Source organism: Gouania willdenowi, chromosome 10 (assembly GCF_900634775.1).
Source record: "Gouania willdenowi chromosome 10, fGouWil2.1, whole genome shotgun sequence".
Lineage (NCBI taxonomy): Eukaryota > Metazoa > Chordata > Actinopteri > Blenniiformes > Gobiesocidae > Gouania > Gouania willdenowi.
The window spans coordinates 26,690,870-26,706,183 of NC_041053.1; the positions used below are offsets into that span (position 1 = coordinate 26,690,870).

At 38.9% G+C, this 15,314-nt stretch overlaps 1 protein-coding gene across 1 annotated transcript; it reads right to left on the bottom strand.

Moving 5' to 3' along the window:
• Positions 1-609: 609 nt before the first annotated feature.
• On the bottom strand, positions 610-14,531 carry hprt1 (hypoxanthine phosphoribosyltransferase 1). The gene is made up of 9 exons (XM_028460291.1): positions 14,298-14,531; positions 5,974-6,080; positions 5,652-5,835; positions 4,649-4,714; positions 3,223-3,240; positions 3,052-3,134; positions 2,897-2,943; positions 1,474-1,550; positions 610-1,370 (listed from the first exon to the last, which is right to left on the bottom strand). The coding sequence occupies exons 1-9, from the start codon at positions 14,322-14,324 to the stop codon at positions 1,323-1,325; spliced, it is 657 nt and encodes a 218-aa protein (XP_028316092.1). The 5' UTR covers positions 14,325-14,531; the 3' UTR covers positions 610-1,322.
• Between the last annotated feature and the right edge of the window lie 783 nt (positions 14,532-15,314).

The following is a 15,314-nucleotide window of genomic DNA, read 5'->3' on the forward strand; positions in this document are numbered from 1 at the left end:
AATAAAAAACAAAACAAAACAACGTTTAACGGTACAAAAGTGTTTTAGGCGTAAAAATTATTTAATTTAACTATATATATATATATATGTGATCTATCTGGGTGCTCATCACTTTTTTCCCCTTATTTTTCATGTATTCCTGAATTTTCACCCCAGTTTAAGTGTGCGTATCATATTTGCACTAGTATTTAAGGTCTTTTAATAGCCTTATCTAATAAACAAAATTCCAAAGTGTTTCATTGTACGTGTTCCAACTGATTTTGGGTGTTTGTCACTTTTTTTTTTATATTACACATATGAAATATATAATTATATGTAATAAAGCAAAATTAAATACTATGTAATAAGAAATAATATAATTATAAGTAATAAGCAGCAATAATGTGTAATAATGTAATTATATGTAATAAGGTGCAATATATGAAATACTATGTAATAAGCAGTAATAATATATAATTATTTGTAATAAGCAGTAATATGTAATTACACGTAATAATGTGAAATGCAGTATGTAATAATCGGTAATACGATTACATGTAGTAATATGTAATAAGCAGTAGTAATATGTATTTACATGTAGTAATATGTAAACATTAGTAGTAAACAAAGTTGCAGAATGGGAGAGAACTTTTATTGTTTTTTTTTGTTGTTTTTTTTAAATAACGTGAGCCAAAGACACAGCATTCATTCATGTGCTTGATTCATGACAGGTAGATGTAGATTGAATAATAACATGTGATTGCACCAAAATGAACACAATCTAAATACAAATTAAACATTTGGCATAAAACTTCATGGAGGTTTGGAGAATTGAAAAAAAGGGGTTTTTGGTTTGAAGAAAAAGAAAAGAATAAGGTTGGTTCATCTTCAGCTTATTTTTGTCAAATCAGAAGCTGCAGTCCACACCTGTGGACTACTTTCTAAACCTTTGTAGAAATATTAACTCTTCAACAATGAATTGCAATGTTTTTAAAAAAAAAAAAATGAGGGAAATAACCCACTGGCCTAAATACGATACTGAAGAGTGAAACATGTGATTATCTATTAAAGGTAGCAGCATAGCTGTGAATAAATAATACCATTGCTTAGAAATACAAAACATTAGGAAACACAATCTGAATTGGGGCATACATGTATTAAAGCAAATATAGGTGAAGCAGGGCCTCGTGCTGATTAACACAAAGCATCCAGTCTACTGAGTTCAAATCCTTGTTTTTTTTGTGTTGATTCAAACAGAAAGGCATGCCACATTACGGAAGTACAGGAATAAAATGAAAATGATCAGCAGACGGAAAATATGTGAATACACTGTGAAGAACTCTTCATGCCTTGTATTTCTCCTTCCCCATTTCACCGATGACACAGATGTGCTGAAAAGGAAAGACAATCTTTAACTTCATCAGTTGGAAGGAACCTGCCCAGCTCACGCGTCACACACAATCCTCTCTCACCCCAACTTCAATAAGCACTTACATTTAGATCTCTGAAGTACTCATTGTAATCCAGTGCATATCCCACCACAAATTTGTCAGGAATTTCAAATCCTACATCTGGGAAAAAGACAAAGTATTAGAATGTGTAGCTGTGTATTTCTACTGCCAACCAATCGCAGTACAGTACCATCTATGGTAACACTCTACTTGAAGTTTTATAATATAAGGCTGACATTAAGGTGTCATTAGCGTGAATAAGGTGTCAACGAAGGCTGTCATTATGTGTCATTCTCTAAATTATGACACCTTTGGAGCTATGTTGGCATTTTTGGGTCAGGTGGAGGGATCTAGTGGAGTTAGGGTTGGTTAGGCAACTTTATCACAGCGGGGACCACAAAAATGTGATTATATCTGATCCGAGGGCCACATTATCAACATTTATGTCAGCATTAGAATAACAATTGATCTGAGCATTAATACAGGGGGGGATTTGTCTTTTGTCTTTGGTTTTGTTGTTTTGTCAGTTTTTAGAAATTTTGTGTTTTTGGAATCGTGTGTTTTTGTCATTTTTGTTGTAATTTTGTGTATTTTTCTGTAATTTTCTGTATGTACGTTGTGAATTTGTGCATGTTTGGGATTGCTTTCTGTATTTTGTGTAATTTGGTTGACATTTTGTGTGTCTTTGGAGCTATTCTTCAATGTGTTGCGTTTTTTTGTGTTTTCGTAGTCATTTTGTGTGTTTAAGTGTTTGCTGCGTATGTCTTTGTTGTCATTTTGTGTATTTTAGGATTTTTTGTGTACATTGTGCAATTTGCTGTTGATTTGTGTGTTTTGAGAGTTATTTTGTGTATTATCTTGGCCTTTATAGTCCTTCCAACTTCTTGAAATACAATTTTTGGGTATTAATTATGGGGGCTGCACAAAATTAGACCGAGGGCCACATGTGGCCTCTGGGCCGCCAGTTGTCTATGGCTGGGTTAGGGAAACAAAGGGTTAGGGGTTAAGGTAACAAATTAACACTTAACGACAATTTTCATGACACCTAATTCATGCTAATGACAGGTATCATGTCAGCCTTGTGTATGAAACTTCAGTGTTACCCCATCTATTACCAAAACCTGGTGAAAGTGGACGCATCTGTATGTAAAGGAGTTTTGAACTCGGAATACTTCATATATGTTCTTTATTACATGGCCAATAAAGTTGATTCTGATACTTCAAATATATTTAACCATAAAGCACAAATAACCTTCATACATAATGGTGTCCCATTCAAAGAAAAGCATCTCAACTTCTGACGTTTGCTACAAATATGTTCGAAAAACAACACGTAAATATAAACAATCACACTGAAACTAAAAGAGACATAATTCCCTTCTAACTATTCAACATCAGTGAATTCATACACAGCCTCCTTCCAAGTTTTTCAAAATAAAATGTTTTTGCAGCACAGAAACACTCACAGTCCGGCCTGTATCCGACGCTCCTTGGTGTTCTCTTCACCAGCAAACTGAGCAAAAGAAACCAAACCAAAAGCATAACATGGAAAACCATTTAGTCCAAAACCAAAACCTGTATTAAAGGAAAAGATAGTAAATAGCACATTACTACAAGTTACCTTGCTACTTTCACCATCTTTGGATTGTATTGTTTAAGGAGTTGCAATAACGTCTTCATTGTTTTCCCTGTGTCGATGATATCCTGAAAACAGCAGCACAAAGGCTCAGAATAGTGACATTACAGATGAAAGATTCTAGCAGTGATGGAGAGGAGAAGGAACAGTACATACCTCTACGATCAGGACGTTCTGAGTGAAAAAGAAAGAAACAAAAACATTAGAAAACCCTAATGGGAATACAACAGGACACACCTGTGATCAGTGACTGTTTATCAGTGATTGTCCATTTGGAAAAAAAAAAAAGAGAGCCTGCATTAGTTATCAATCAAGCAAAAGATGAGACTAATAATATTAACATGAAGACAGTCAACAACATCCCATGCCAGATTGGTTCTCATTATAACTCACAACCTTTTCTTTAATGTCCCAAATGTAAGAACTTAGATGTATACATAAGAAAATACTATCTTAAACAGTTTCTAAGCTGTTCCCTTTGAAGATACCTCAAACAGAGTAAAAACAATTTCTGATAAACTACGGCCAGGCCTGTGGCCCACTTAGAATAGCACGTTCCATGTTCCTGAGAATTTAGTGAAATGACTCTGTTCCACCGAGTAAAACAAATGAAATTGTGCAACATTAAAAGGTCTCCTCGAGGGTGTTTACATCCGCTCATAGAATATCAATGTGAAATTACAGCCCAATTCAACGATGGGCCCCATTCATATATTGGTATGTGTCAATGTTTCAGTACCACCAACTGTCACAATATTTGTCTCACAAATAAATGAGAAACGACTTTATAATTACCGAAAAAAGGGGTGTGGGTCCCCGGGCCCCTAAATGAATTGTGCGAGGCATAATCGTAATATATGTTGAATTACCTTTAAAACAATATATGACACAACTATGTTCCCATAAATTTGAAAATGACCGGAAATGGGGGGTGGGCCCCCGGGCCCCAAATAAAAAAAGGGGCTCCGAGCGTCTCATATTAATTTATAGATTATTCATACCTAAGTGCATTCTGATCTAAGGAAAACAAACAGAACAGTAGTCATTTGAAAAATGGGGCACCCGGGGCCCCCCGTGACACGTACGGGGTAATGGGCCTCATTCATATATTGGTATGTGCCAATGATTTGGTACCACCAACCATCATAATATTTGACTCGCAAAGAAATGAGAAATCAACCTTGGGTTTTTTGTCTTTTGGGGCCCCCCCGGACCCTAAATCAAAAATTGGGCTCCGAGCGTCGATGCGTACACAGCCATAAAGTCTAGCTATTAAATTTCAGCCTGATCCATTCACAAATAACAGAGGAGTAGCGATTTTAACTAGAGTACACAAGAAGAAGAAGAAGAAAAAGCACAATAACTGGGGAAAAATAATTCTGCACTTCTCATTTTTGAACTCCATCAAGGTATTTATACCCTGTAGCCACACACCAAATTTCTGAGAAAAGCTGTCCATTGTAACTCTGATGGACGGACGCACGGTGCTCAAACATACTGTATATCACCCTTCCACCTCGTGGCGGGGGATAATAATAATAAACACAACTTGCTTCTTCGTGCTGCTCTCACTAAGTCTCACCTTCCCTGTAAGAGTGGACAGGTCATCTCCACCGATGACTTTAATCTCACCCGTTGACTGGTCATTCTGTGAGGAAGAGATTCAAGATGATCAACAAACATCACTGAAAAACTATTTTAACCAATCATTGCAGTGTGGAATGAAAGGGTGTCTTTATGCTATTATTTATGCTAACTGTAAAGTCGATCACATTAGTTTGCAGGGTCGGTGTCAATTGTAATTACAATTATGGCATAATTATAATTGTAATTTTAAAAATCTGTCACCTCTGTAATAGTAATTGAATTGGAATTGAGTTACAATAATTAACTTTGTAATTACTATGTAAATTCAATTAAAAACTTTCAATTCCAATTTAATTAAATGCAAAACAAGTCTTTGGCTAACACATACTGTATGTAGTTAACAAATATCAAAATATGTTTCATATCAAGTTTTCCCACTCAATGTCAGTGAATTTTCAAACTCATATCAGTGGTAAGGGTTTTTTATTTACAGTAATAGGGGTGATAACATTTTCAAGAGTAACAATACTGTGAATGTAACTGTTGTTGTTTTGTAAAAAGAGTTTATAGTTATTATAGCTAAATTCAAACTGGTCCCGGGTTGGGCTTTTACATAACATATTATAATAAATGCACTAAAATGTAAAAGTAAAAATGCTGAGACAACATCTTACATACAAAAAACTGCATAGTATCCACGTGATATGAATAAAAAGTTCGTAAAATTGTAATTTAACTTTAGTAATTGAGAACGTAATTGTAATTGACTTTCGGGAGAAAAATAATTGTAATTTATTTTAAATTGGAAAAATGCCGGTTTATTGTAATCATAATTGAATTGTAATTGAATATAAATAATTAAAAATGGAATTGACACCACCCTGCTTGTTTAAAAACATGTCAGCCGACAAAAAAAAAAAAAAAAAACATTTAAATTTGTATATGTTATGTTGATAACTGAAGAAATTCATTCTTTTGACATAGAAAACATTTATTACGCAGTAGCTCTTGAGACGAATGAAGTCCACGGTCATTGGAATAGAGCGGTCACTGTTTCTGTTCAGGGCCTTTATGTAGTCCAGCAGGTCTGCAAAAAACTTGTAACCACCTTTGAGCACACAAAGGGCCACGATGTGGTGACCTCCCATTTCTTTCATGATCTCCCGGGCAAGTCTCTCCGTCCTAAAAGCACGAGGGAGTAAAAGAAAACAGAGAAAGGATGAGTTAAATTTCAACTAACGAATTAGTCAACTGCAAACACATGATCCAGCAGTGACTACATGTGTTGGTTTATTCCAATGTTCAAGGTTGCACACTAACCTGTCCAAGATGAGCCCATGTGGAATGTAGACCCTCTCCAGGTCGGCAGCATAGTGCTTTGGTATGCAGAAAAGCTCCAAGTCGTAACCCTGCTCATCATCGCCAATCTGAATTCAAACAAAATCAGAATATCATTTTAATGACAGGGTTATCACACAATGAAAGAGAAGCTCATATTTGCACCTTGTAGCACACAGAGGCAGAGTTCACAGTATGCAAATAGTCCCAGTTAGCACTGGCAAGGTCAGTGCAAAGAAAACATGTCCAACCACATAAACATTGGGACTTATTTGGACACCTCGCTGCAGGATGTCAGAAATAAGTTCAGCTCTAGAAACAGAGAAATAATGAGATTCTAAATTGAATTTCCTTTGGTAGCTAAGGCAGAGGGCCTCAAGAACCTCAACAGCACAAGAGGTATCATGTGACACTTCCACTGAGCCTGAGGTATGGTGGGAATGATGGCTGAGCAAAAATATATTTAACAGTCATGAACTTTAAGGGCAGTTCTAAAAAAAAAAAAAACAAAAACTATGTTATTTTTGTTTCTGTAATGAATGCTGCATTTAGCTTATGTAACGCTGATATTGAACATTCACATGATCTATAGGACAATTTTTTTCTTCCACCCTCACTCACAGTGCGTATTGTAACCCGTGAACTCATCCGGGGTCAGGGATCGAGGACAGTAAACAACATGGTCACACACGTGATCTTAGTTCAGTATACTTGTTTAAAACTGAGGTGAGCTTAATGATCTCACATGGCATATTACTATTATTTCATTATGAAGCAAATCTGTTTAATAATGTGACCTCCAAATACTCCTCCATGAACCGCCACCTTAATGTGGTGGAGGGGTTTGAGTACCCGAATGATCCTGGGAGCTATGTTGTCGGGGGCTTAATGTCCCTGGTAGGGTCTCCCAAGGCAAACAGGTCCCAGGTGATGGGTCCGACTAAGAGCGGTTCAATAGCCATATATGTACATTAAACAACAAAAACAGTTCACGTCGCCCGGATTGGCGCTACCGGAGCCCCACCTTGGAGCCAGGCCCGGGCTTGGGGCTCGAGTGCGAGCACCTGGTGGCCGGGGCTTTGCCCACGGGCCCCGGCCGGGCAGAGCCCGAAAGGACGACGTAGGCCCACCACCCGCAGGAGGGATCATATGAGGCCGGTGCAATGTGGATCGGGCAGTCGTTCAGGGCGGGGGCCTTGGCGATCTGATCCCCGGCTACAGAAGCTAGCGTTAGGGACGTGGAATGTCACCTCTCTGGCGGGGAAGGAGCCTGAGCTTGTGTGCGAGGTGGAGAAGTTCGGACTAGATATAGTCGGTCTCACCTCGACACATAACAAGGGCTCTGGAACCAGCCTTCTCGACAGGGGTTGGACTCTCTTCTACTCTGGAGTCGCCAATGGTGAGAGGCGCCGGGCCGGGGTGGCTATACTTCTTGCCCCCCGACTTAGTGCCTGTACGTTGGAGTTTACCCCGGTAGACAAGAGGGTAGCCTCCCTCCGCCTTCGGGTGGGGGGACGGATCATGACTGTTGTTTGTGCCTATGGGCCAAACAGCAGCTCAGAGTATCCACCCTTCTTGGATTCCTTAGAGGGAGTACTGGAGAGTGCTCTTTCTGGGGATTCCCTCGTTCTGCTGGGGGACTTCAACGCTCACGTTGGCAGCGACAGTGAGACCTGGAGGGGCATGATTGGGAGGAACGGCCCCCCTGATCGGAACCCGAGCGGTGTTTTGTTGTTGGACTTCTGTGCTCGTCCCTGTTGGGCCGGATGTGGCCCGTGGGCCGTAGTTTTCCCACCTATGTTCTAATGGTTACTTTGAGACTTCTACACAGTAGTTTCAGTGAAAAGAAACTTGTTGCACTTTATTTTATGATGGCAGTGTGTGACACTCCATTTTCTTTTTTTCAGTGAAAATGTGCAAAAACACTAATAATAAATAATAGGATGTTTTGAAGCAAATAGTTTTGAATCAATTTGTCCTCTGAATGATCAATAACTTCTGATGACCATATACAACAACTTGATTTTTCATCTCTACGTTTAATTTTGATATTGACTGGGTAGAATATCGCAATAATATCGCATCGTGGCTAACGTATCGTGATACGTATCGCAACATCCTTGCCAATACTCACAGCTAATGCTTACAGACCCCGCTGAACTCTGTTGCACAACTTTAAAGTGATATTTTGAAATGATCTGAACAGAAATGCCACAGTTTAGCAGTATCTGAGAAATATCAGCCATCATCATTCTGAGGAACATCTTCGTAAACAAGAACATGTTGTGCAACAATGACGACCAGTCTTACAGACAATGACACTTCCTCTGTTTGAGATGTATGGCATGTAAAAATGAAAGTGTGACTAATAGCCAAAGGCATGCTTCTAGTTAACAGTGAAATCTAATTAGGAAACATTCCTGCAAGTCAAATCAGCTCCAAAATTTGGTTCACTTTCCCTTCAACAGAACAGACAGTATAGCTGTTACTAATCAATGTCAGATAATTGTTTACGTCAAGTTTACACACAAATCACTTAATGGGTACGTAGTTTACTGTGTAAAGATTTAGTATTCAACTTTGATACTATTTCATTTTTATGTTTACATATTGATTACTTTCCTACCTTGATACTTGTTTGCACATTATCTTGGTCAAGTGATATTAACCAAACAGAGAACAACAGTTACCAACAGTAGGAATCATAAAACCTGACCAATTTATTAGAAGTGCTGGGGCGGAGTCTGGAATGGACTGCTTATCTCTGAGTGCTTATAGCATAGATTTTAGATGATGCAGGGATGTCCAGAGGTGTAGGTGGCGGGTGGATTCGCCTTCTACTCTCTTTCTGCTTTTGACCTCAGTGTGAGGGGGCGCTAGCGCACCATTCTGTTCATTGACAACCTCTGACAATCAGTAGAAGAAGACCCTGGAAGTGGTGAGGTAAACAAGCAGGCTACATGGAGGAGGCAGCGCCGTAGAGTGGTGGACGCGGGAGAACAATGGCGAAATACACTGCTTCTATGGTAATTTCCATGTCGGAGCCAGAGTCAGAGGAGGAAGACCCAGAGGACGAAGAAGCAAATACAGACTCAAACTGGACTCAAGGAGGAAACCGAGGAATAAATGTCAGCCGGCCGGGTACGTGTTTACACGTACACAGCCGTGTGTGTTTTGCAAGCAAAGGCGTGCGCAGCGGGCCGAACAGACACACTCTGGTGTAACCAACACTCTCCGTGAGTCATGATGCACAGGACTCTGTGAGGCCATCCACAAGTGGAACCTCATGTGGAGGCATCCTTGGCGACAACTTTCCTGGATGTGACGGTGCCCATAGGCACACCTTGTGTCAGGAAAATACTGTAACGCGCTAGCGGCACAGCCCTGGCGTAACCATCACCAGATGATTATCACACCACGGAGACCGTGTGTCGGGGCCATCATCCCATGCGTCATGACATATGAGGTCCAGCCCACTTGAGGCTATCCACAGCTGGAATGCTTGCCTGTGGAGTATACAATTAACCCAGGTAACCAGGACACAGTCTGAACTGAACAGATTTTCCCAGTTGGAAAACACAAGACATGTCCTGAAAACTTTCACTTAGCCCACCAAGAGGTGCATCGTGAAAGACACCGAGTGCAGGGGAAGTCACAGGAGGACAAAATCCCACGAAACCGACCGCCAGATAGGTGACGTAATAGAATAAGTGAGTGTGTCCCAGCCACTGCCTCCGGCTGCGCTAAGCAGCCAGCCGTTCTGGCCTACGGCCAAGTGAATGCCCTGCTACATATTTTCTGAGGAGAGGTTACACTAGGATGAGGAAATATGCATCAACCAGATCAAAGGAAGTAAAAAAAAACGCTCTTTTGCACCCGGTGCAGCAGGAAAATGTGCTTCAAGCATCCCATGCCTGTATTTCCTGAAATACCTTGTTCAGTGCACGTATATCCCAGATAGGGCGAATACTGCTCCCCCCTCTTTGTTTTGACGACCAGGAACACCTGGAGTAAAACTTTAGGTTATTTACATAACCCCTGTTCTATGAGAAATTGGAGTGAGATTCCCACACATATAATGAAATAGAACCTGCACTGAACATGCAGGAGAAGCGACAGCATTGTCTCTTTGTTTTACAGGAAGAGGGGAACCTCCAGTGAAACGCAGGCTGCCTCCAAGTGCTACTGCAGATCACCTACTGTGAGAGAGGCTTCAACCGTGGTGCAGTGGCGCCCTCTCTTGGTGGAACAGTTTCATCACCCCGGGGGCAATGACACTTGGGGTGTCATAAATCTTATTAATTTAATATAATCAAATTAATTGACACCGGGGCAAGCCTTCCACCACAGGATACGGTGTGAGCCGTCATCGCTCTGTCTATTGTGGCAAAATATGCTTTGCTTTGCTGCACCCTCGGCGGATTCGTGGGACGCACGTTATTTTTAGGGATGTAACGATTCACTCAACTCCCGATACGATTCGATTCACGATACGATTCTCTCACAATTTATTTTACAAAATGGGACTGTAGACAAATGATGATTGAAAAATATTCCTTTTTTTTAGAAAATACTGCACTATTTTCCTTGTATTTTTCATTGTCAAAAGAATCCCTTGATAAACTATTCAAAACAATGCAATTTAACTAAAAATAAATCTTGAATGAAATAAATAAAGGAATAATACAAATGAAGAAGAAGCCTGTTAATTTAAATTCTGGTTCTATAGTAAACAATGCAAAACTGCATAATAGTTCTTTTTCTTTTTAAAAGTGCAACTGAAAATGTATTTTGTGCCTTAACAATTGGACTTTAAAAAAAAAAACAAAAAAAAAAAAAAAACAGTCATTGCCCCGTATTTACGTCAGATATTTGTTTGGACCAGCAGAGGACGCTGGTAACCCAGTGGTCAGTTGCCTTGGAGATATTCTGTGCAGTGAAGAAGAGATGCTACGTGCTAGCAGACAGAGCTAATAGAAAAACGGGACTTTTTCAGATATTCTTTCTTTGCTAAAGGGGTAAGGAATCATTTATGAACATATTTAAGAGTAGAAGGCGGCCAGAAAGAAAGTAGTAGCAGATTGCGCCTGCCGCCTCAGCATTTGAACAAGAGAAGGATAAATATATAGCGCCCTCTGCTGTTTAAAAAAAGGACTGCGATTCAATTTTCAGAAAATCGATATCAACCGTGATACCTATGAATCGATTTTTTACTGCCTTACGATTAATTGTTACATCCCTAGTTATTATCAAATAAAACGTGTGCGCGCGCTTGTGGGGGTCCCCAATGTGCACGCTTTAAAGCAAACAGGTGGAGCCGGAGAACAGATGAGTTCCCGGCTGTTCCCTGGACTAACACCCAATGAACATAAATGTCACGTTGTCATGTTTGTACATTTTTCTTCAACATATTTGCCGATTTCAGCAAAAAAAAAAAAATACCACAAATTTCAAAGTCCTCTAAATATTGTTCAAATGTCCTCATATTTGGCCAGCAACTTTGTTTTAGGTATTGGAACAAATTTAGGAGGTAAGACCTGGGTTTTTCTGAACTTCAAAAAATAAGGACCACCCTACTCTTGAATGGTAAACTAAACTAGTTCAGATATCTCTGCTATGAACACATCCAATATTACAATAGTTAAAAATGAGTGTCCACTGTGTAATAGAGGGATTTTATGGCTAACCCCAAGACGGTTATAGGGGTTCCTTCACAGTGAAACATGCATACATAAATTATGGACTTAAAGTGAAAGCAGCAGTAAACTAATTTTACAACCCATTTATTATTGCGTCTTTTAGCACATTAAATTTTGCGCTAGTTTTATTGTTTTCACAATCTCTTGCTGAAATGTTTTACTACATTTTGTCTTGTCATTGACTGCCGTAGTTGAATAATATTAATTTGAGCCAAGTATAAACTGCCTTTGTACTACTCTATGAGAAAGTTGAGTCTGAAGTTAGCCATGACCGTGATCCATCTTCCACTAGAAAAAAATTAATAACTGGGTAATTAAACATGACCATCTTATTATAAAAGCTTATTCAAATCAGAGGGAAGGGATATGATTTCCAACCTATTGTTATCCTTTACCGCAACAAACCAGTCTCTGTAATTGCCCAGCTTGAACAATCATTTTAGAAAAACCTCTAACAACAAACATAAGGTATAGCAACAGTCTCCCAGAAGCAGGTGCAATGGGAAACACATGAGTTTATTTGGGCTCAGTCAAAACACCAGCTAGCTCTAGAGATTTGTGTTGCATTCAAGTGAAGACAAGTCTAATGTATGTGTGATCATGAATCATGATATTTCTATTGGAACCTAATAAAAGCTTCATTAGTTGTTAAAAAATATAGCCAGAAATAAAAAGACAACTTTCAATCTATGAACCACAGATAGAAATATAGGTTTGTAATAAGTGAAAACTGTTTATTGGAGCTGAACTCATTATCAGTAAATCCGAATGACCCAATACAACTTTTACACTTCAGATACAACACCTATATTGCTGCCTTGGGTATTGGCCGATACCGATATCAATCCGATACGGTATCAGCACGAATCATACATTCTTTTATTACTTATTTTGTAGTGTGGAATAGGGATGTAACGATTCACTCAACTCCCGATACGATTCGATTCACGATACTGGGTTCACGATACGATTCTCTCACGATTTATTTTACAAAATGAAAATACTGTATTATTTTCCTTTTATATTTCATTGTCAAAAGAATCCCTTGATAAACTATTCAAAACAATGCAATTTAACTAAAAATAAATCTTGAATGAAATAAATAAAGGAATAATACAAATGAAAATGAAGCCTATTAATTTAAATTCTGGTTCTATAATAAACAATGCAAAACTGCATAATAGTTTTTTCTTTTTAAAAGTGCAACTGAAAATGTATTTTGTGCCTTAACAATTGGACTTTAACAAACAATAATGTGGTCTTATTTTACAACAAAATCTTTACCAACATGTTGAAGGTTATCAAAATTATTATCAAAAGCAAATATGTTCTTTGATACACTATCATGTTTTTCTGCAGTCAGTGCCTTCTCCTCGCCCTTCTCTGTCTTCTCTATTTCAGGTGTTGTGAAGCTGATGATGGCAGTTCCTGATCAATGGTTCACAGCTCAACTAGTCTGGGACACTCTATGGGATGTTCTATCTCTCTATCCTGTTCTGTTGGTCCTTCTGTCCACTAACCCCAACCAGTCGAAGCAGATGGCTGCCACCTCTGAACCTGGTTCTGCTGGAGATTTCTTCCTGATAAAATGGAGTTGTTTCTTCCCATTGTTGCTAAATGCTTGTTCATGTGGAACTTGTTGAGTTTTTTCTTTCTTATTATGAATTTCATATTTTGATAAGCGCATTGAGATGACTTTGTTGTAAATTGCGCTATACAAATACAGTTGAATTGAATTAATATTTCTGTATTGCAATGCAATGCAAACTAGGAAATAATTAATTACTTTGTTTTAATAATTTAATCTCTAAAAACAATTGATATTTCAGGGGCCTACATGTTAATAAAAGTAAAACAAAGGGTACTCATTTCATTGGAGAGACAAAAGGGTTCTCCTAAGTTGAAGAGAGACTGTGGGGTACACGAGACTGAAAAGGTTGAGAAAATATATTACAAATAAAAAATATTGAGTTTTTTGAATGTTTTTATGTTGTTTTAGAATGTGATTTTTTTATTTTATTGTACTAATGTTGATAGATTTTGTTTTAAGGGTGACTTTTGTTTAAACAGCTGTCAAGGGACAGTAGATGAAAAAAAGCCATTAGGCTAACTCTGGTATATTTACTGTAATGTTGATGAATGAACATTGTCTCTGTCGAATAATAATAATTAGTATATAAATCAATACATAAATAATAATACATTAGTCTACTCTAGAAATAAAACAATGCAAACACACACAGTGTCTGTTTTGCATATTGAAAAAAAACGCGACGTGTAGATGTTTTATAAAAATGTCAATTTGGGACTCATACTGGATTCAACCTGTGTGCGTGCGTTAATGATCAGTGACGCGCGTGTGCAGTCCAGAGTTTATGGTTCAGAGCGAAAGCCCCTCGAGCCTCCGTCGTCTTACGTCACCTACTGTAAACGTGCAGAGCGCGTGCCTGTCTAGCAGCTGCCGTCCACGCGGCATGACCGTTTTAAGCTAACCACGACTAAGACTTGATTCCGCTTAAACAGTGAAGGAGAACCATCTCCCTCCATGTCTGTAATAATAATAAAAGTCCTTCTATCGGAGGGACAGAGACGAGAGAAGAGACTCACCACCACACAGGAGCTGGGTGTCGCCATGTCCCGGCTCCGTCGGAAGGATTAGGTTCTCGACTTCAGACACAGAACCGAAGACTGGACTCAGAACTACCGTGCGTTCCCCCTGTTGTCAGTTCACACACGGAGGCTACCAGAGGTTAATGTTTCTTTCCGGGCTGCGTCTTCATCCACCGTTCCGCTAGCTAGAGCACAAGTGCTGACCGCCAATCAGAGGCACGCCCTTCTTGTTAGGACCTCCCCCTTTTGGAGGGCGGGGACACAGCTGTGACAGATATGCCGCTGGGCTACATCCACAGAAAGGTCCAGAGGCCACGCACGCGCTGTGCTGTTTACTATTACCAGTGGTAAAGCTTACTTTGGAGGAAACATCAAAGGCAGTTGACAGTCAAAGTGGATTTCCTGAGAGACAGTTGTCTGAATAAATGGAGCATATTATTCAAAAAATAAGACCAAAAGAATCAGTAACACTTTACTTGAAGTTGTATACATAAGGCTGACATTATTATGACATGACGCTTGTCATTAGCATGAATAAGGTGTCATAAAGGCTGTCATTAAATGTCCTCCGTTACCCTAACCCCACTACATCCCTCCACCTAACTCAAAAAATGCCAACATAGCTCCAAATGTGTCATAATTTAGCAAACGACACTTAATGACAGCCTTCATGACACCTTATTCATACGAATGACAGCGTAATGTCAGCCTTATATGTATAAAACTTCAAGTGTTAAAAAAGAATCTTGCTGGAATTATTAGGCCTGGGTAGTATCTGAGCAAACTACTACAGACAGTTAATGGCATGCATTTCCATAAATAAAAATAAGAAATAAAAACGAATCAATTAGATTGCTAATGATTTAATAACTAATATCTGGAACTTTATTAATGTTTAAAACACACACACAAACAATAAATAGCCAATGATTTAGATTATGTCATAAACGGGCCATGTTGGAAGTTGTTTTAGGCCTAATTTATTCAGCAGGCTTGAAATTTGACACACTCAGT

Coding starts and splice junctions, on each gene's coding strand:
- hprt1 (XM_028460291.1), bottom strand. CDS start 14,324: ATGGCGACACCCAGCTCCTGTGTGGTG. Junction 5,836..5,973: donor CATGGGCTCATCTTGGACAG/GTTAGTGTGCAA, acceptor TCGTGCTTTTAG/GACGGAGAGACTTGCCCGGG. Junction 4,715..5,651: donor TTCGTCTCAAGAGCTACTGC/GTAATAAATGTT, acceptor TCTTCCTCACAG/AATGACCAGTCAACGGGTGA.